The sequence below is a fragment of the Paralichthys olivaceus genome, chromosome 8 (assembly GCF_024713975.1).
Source record: "Paralichthys olivaceus isolate ysfri-2021 chromosome 8, ASM2471397v2, whole genome shotgun sequence".
Lineage (NCBI taxonomy): Eukaryota > Metazoa > Chordata > Actinopteri > Pleuronectiformes > Paralichthyidae > Paralichthys > Paralichthys olivaceus.
Window position 1 is genome coordinate 27,556,276 of NC_091100.1, and position 4,821 is coordinate 27,561,096.

The window sequence follows — 4,821 nt, forward strand, 5'->3', positions numbered from 1 at the left end:
ACACATGAACAACACACAACAATACAATGCTTAATCACAGAATGTCAGTGCCTGTGTTGTGCATCAATAGCTCTCACACACTAAAATCACATAGATCAACATGTAAATATACATCCTCTCAATTATTTCGCATCAGTTTTAGAAACCAGCCAGCATCAAGGTCCACACTTTCCTGACACACACACACATTTTTTACAAACACGAATCCAAACATGCTGCAGAAATGCACAATTCCCCATGCTCTCAGTGACACACAATGCAACAATTAGTTTGCAAAAATGTACCCACTTCCTGGTGATGGTAAAGTAGTTGACTACAGCTGCTCTAGAGTGTTTTCCATTTTCATTATTTTATTTTCATCCTACTACATTTATTTTATAATGCTTGTGCTGTTAAGATTTCACACTATGTGCTTACTGACACATAGACTTATATTTTGTTGATGCTTATGTACATATCTACATACTTAATTTAACACTTCATAGCATATTTCATTAATTCCCTCAAGCATATCACACATTATCTAATGGATCTGAAATCTTTGATTGATTTTCTTCATTTGGTCAAGAGACTAACCTCAGTCTCAGACAGGGATCACTGTAGCTATCAGTGCAACATGTGTATAGTAGCCGCCTAGCTCAGGATTTGTGTATGCTCCGCAGTGATGTGCATCATATAGAAGTCAACCTGATAAACCCCCAGGGGCCGCCATGTTGTGCAGTTATAAAAATTGCTATGGAAACGGTTGCTTCTTAAAAATCTTCTTTGATGATTGATGTGGGGGCAACCATCAAAGGGATTGCTGGCCTGCAAATCCTTATCAAATCCAATCAAAGAACCAAAAACTCTAGACATTAAAGGATATTTCTTTGGTCCTCTGAACTACCAAACATAAATAACAAGTTCCCTTGCTTCAAGTTATTAACTTGTGAAAATAACAGACCGTCAACTGAGAAGACCACAGTCCTCATTAGTGAAGACAACAATCCTGCCTACGGAGACAACCGCTGATTTGTTCAGTAAAAATCCATCAAGAAGACACTGCTCTCATAACTACAAATCCCCCTTTACCAAAATGGACATCCTGGTAAGAATTTTTTTTTTTTAGAAATGTATGTTCAGGTTCAGGTCTTTTAATAATGAATTCCACTCTAAAGCCCACAATGGCAAACTGGCTGAACTGGATGTACAGAGCAACAAGGTGAAGGCTCTGGAAAAGAAGCTCAAATAGAAAGATGAGCTTCTGATGAGGGAGAAGGAGAAAATGACAGCTCACTCTAAAGCCCACAATGGTAAACTGGCTGAACTGGCTGTACAGAGGAACAAGGTGAAGGCTCTGGAAGAGAAGCTCAAACAGAACGATGAGCTTCTGATGAGGGAGAAGGAGAAAATGACAGCTCACTCTAAAGCCCACAATGGCAAACTGGCTGAACTGGCTGTACAGAGCAACAAGGTGAAGGCTCTGGAAGAGAAGCTCAAACAGAACGATGAGCTTCTGATGAGGGAGAAGGAGAAAATGACAGCTCACTCTAAAGCCCACAATGGCAAACTGGCTGTTCAAAGCAACAAGGTGAAGGCTCTGGAAGTGGACAATGTGGCTCTGAAGGAGAAGGTGGCCCTTTTGAAAAGGGATTTGAGCAGGGTTGAGCTTGTGGTGACAGAGATGGAGGAAAGGCAAGCTCACAGCCAAAAGATTGACTCCATGGACAAGGAGACTCAAACCAGCGATCTGCTTCAGGATGAGAATAATGCTCTTCAAGAAGAGCTGATGAAGCTCAGAGCTTCTTATCATGAGGTCTGTCTGAATCAGACTACCAACTAGGAGAAGTTCGACACTGAGCTCCAGGAGGAGAAGCAGGAAAAGAACGTTCTCCAAGAAGAGCTGATGAAGCTCAAAGCTTCTTACAATGTGGTCTGCCACTGTCATAAAGCTGAAGTTTCCAGTCGGGAGCTCAATGGAGAGAATAAGGATGATGTCACTGAGGAGAAGTCTCTCTCCAGTGTTCTCCCTGAGAAACCAAAGAAGACTTCACTCTGGAAGAGAATCCGCCACGCTCTGGGGTTGAGAAAACCACAGTGTTGGAAGTAGTCAGCAGCGCCCATCCAACAGCACCTGAGCTGACCTTACCCAGTGTTGTAATGTAACGAAGTACAAATACTTCTTTACATTTCTACTTACCCCGTCCAACCTGAAGAAGCACATCGAGATAGGTTAAATACATTTTCATTCAATGAAGCCATAATGTCATGTTGGGACCTGGTATCTGTGAACCATAGTTGGGCCTACATGTGTAGTCAAAAGCCTGACCGCATGTCTCCTTTGCTCTGGAGACAAAGGAGAGCTTCCAGAACTCAGTCTCCCAGGGTGCTTCATCTTCACATATAGGTGGTAAAACTGCTCCTGAAGACAACTCTCAACCACTATTGGTCACTGTGTGCCCCATGACCCATGAGGTCACAAGGCCAATATAAGCCGAGTTTCCTAGCTCTCTTCTCTGTTCTGCCTCTTCCCCTGCTGACCGCTCCTGGTGGAGTAGGTTCTGGCCCTGCTCTCCCAGCCAGGGAGACTTCCTCCCTACACAAGCTCCTCAACTTCCAGCAGGCCTGCCTGGAGCAGACTGCTAAAACATTCCAAAGGCAGTGACGCGAGAGCCTGCCTAAGAACTTCAGCACAATTGGCCACGACACAAGGTCTGACCAGCAGATGCACAACAGGAGCCACCAACCAACAAGCCCACTTCACTCGACTTCAAACAGCACATCCAAAAAGGACCTTTCCCTCTTTTTCATGGACGGGTAACACAACTGGGCTCTATTATTACGCTAGGCTAAGCAAAGGACTGTTTAGTCCTATTTCTATTTCATGTGATGTTTATAAGTTTGAATTGTGTTGTTGTGATATTTGGTAATATGTTATTTGAAAGTTAATGTTAGTTCTGTTATACTGATCAGTTTCTTTGCATGCATCTAACTACTTTCTTTAACCTGGCACCAACACCTCACACACTCATTTCCACAAACTTAACACATACATGTGATCTCAGCCACATGGTCTCACAACTCCATCTTCATTAATGTTGCATAAGTGTGAATTTTGCCAACCTCTACACTGTCAAGAACTCCATATCCTTCAACTTTGCTAGCTATTGATGTGGTAATTTTGGTTATAGTTATTTATTTAATTATTAATCAGAGTTCCAAATTTGTAGTCAGTAAGACTTATTTCTTAAATTGGCTATCTTTTCCCTTCCTTTGAAGGGTGGTGCCCCGATTTATCCTTTATCAGTTTAATATTAATATTTTTAATATTAATATTTAATATTTCTCTGATAGCCACATTTATTGAATGCCCAAAAGCACACCATTTAATGGTGCCCCGCATGAAGGAAAGTACATAATCGTACCCCGCGCAAGGGAAAGTACATAATCACAACATTTTTGGTGCTCTGTGTGAGGCAAAGTCATGAATAATAACATTATTTTGACTCCTCGTGGAGCACAGCACAACAGTCAACGTTATTTAAGTGATCGCTGCTGATGACGGGCTCTCCATCTCCTCTTTAGTCGCATCCATTTTTTTTGCCTAAATATGGATTTATCCTCACCCAAAAGGCAGAGCATATTCTCCAGTCCCTGCAAAGGCTTTGTTCTCACATGTGAACTGGTCAACGCACCCCTCCAGCCAGCCACGTCAGATGAAGATTCAGAGAGACTGCATGGAGAGGACACTGTGATGGGAGAATCTCCAAGAGTAGTCACACCACTGGGGCTGTGAGGTGGCCACCTTTTGTGTTTTCCTCCTGTGGATGACTGCTCTTCAGGGTAGGACAATTTCTCTTCCAGGAGTCTTTGGAGCTATTATATATGGATTGTTGGATAGAGCTGGAATTAGTGATACTGTGGCTTAATTGTTCATTTCTTCTTTGTTCCACAGGCACAGCAGCAGTGCAGCACGGCTAATCTCCAATTGGGACATGATGTTGCAACTTATCACCTAACTAATACTATTTCCAATAATGTGACTATGCCACGGAAATAATTCAGAAAAGAAAGGAGTACGCGGGAATTAAGAAAGTTTTAAAAGAGAGAGGAATCCGTTTCTAGACACCTATGGCCAGAATGAGGATACACTGGGACACCGGCCCATGGCCATGGCAACAGGTAGGAAACAAAGAGGACACCGCAACACGAGCAAAACATAAACTACAGAAATACCGAGGAATGGACAAATAAAGTATGTAAGTGCATCTAAATGAATAAGTAAGTGAAAGATAACACATGTTAGACACTGAAGACAAATAGTCTAAGAGATTGTATATAGGTCTTCAGTCTTCACTGTTAGGACTGATCGGACGCTGTATGTGTGAGCTATAATGATCACTTCATTCCCAAAACACAGGCTCTCTAGTGGTTCCAAGAGTCTGTAAGAGTAGAGCAGGAGGTCGAACTTTTAGCTATCAGGCTCCTCTCCTATGGAACCAGCTCCCAATCTGGGTTCGGGAGGCAGACACTGTCCCAGCATTTAAAGTAAAACTAAAAACCTTCCTCTTTGACAAAGCCTATAGTTAGGGCTGGATCAGGTGAGTCCTGAACCATCCCTTAGTTGTGCTGCTATAGGTTTAAACTGCTGGGGGAACTCCCATTATGCACTGAGCACTTCATCACTTCCCTCTGTCTCTCTGTCTCTCTGCCCCCCCACACCTGTTTATTTATTTATTTATTTATTTTAACATGTCATCATGTCAAAGTGTCACTTTGTCCTCCCATAGTCCCTCTGGCTCTTCTCTCTCTCTCGTTTCAGATAACTCTGGCACCGGGACT

General features: G+C 42.7%; 1 protein-coding gene across 1 annotated transcript; it reads left to right on the forward strand.

Moving 5' to 3' along the window:
• The first annotated feature begins 899 nt into the window (after window positions 1-899).
• LOC138411178 (tropomyosin-2-like) lies at window positions 900-2,243 on the forward strand. Its single transcript, XM_069530363.1, has 2 exons — window positions 900-1,087; window positions 1,158-2,243. Exon 2 carries the CDS (start codon window positions 1,247-1,249, stop codon window positions 1,820-1,822), a length of 576 nt encoding a protein of 191 aa, XP_069386464.1. The 5' UTR covers window positions 900-1,087; window positions 1,158-1,246; the 3' UTR covers window positions 1,823-2,243.
• Window positions 2,244-4,821: the final 2,578 nt, after the last annotated feature.

Bases quoted from the DNA above. Each gene is read 5' to 3' on its own strand.
- LOC138411178 (XM_069530363.1), top strand. From the start codon at position 1,247: ATGAGGGAGAAGGAGAAAATGACAGCTCACTCTAAAGCCCACAATGGT.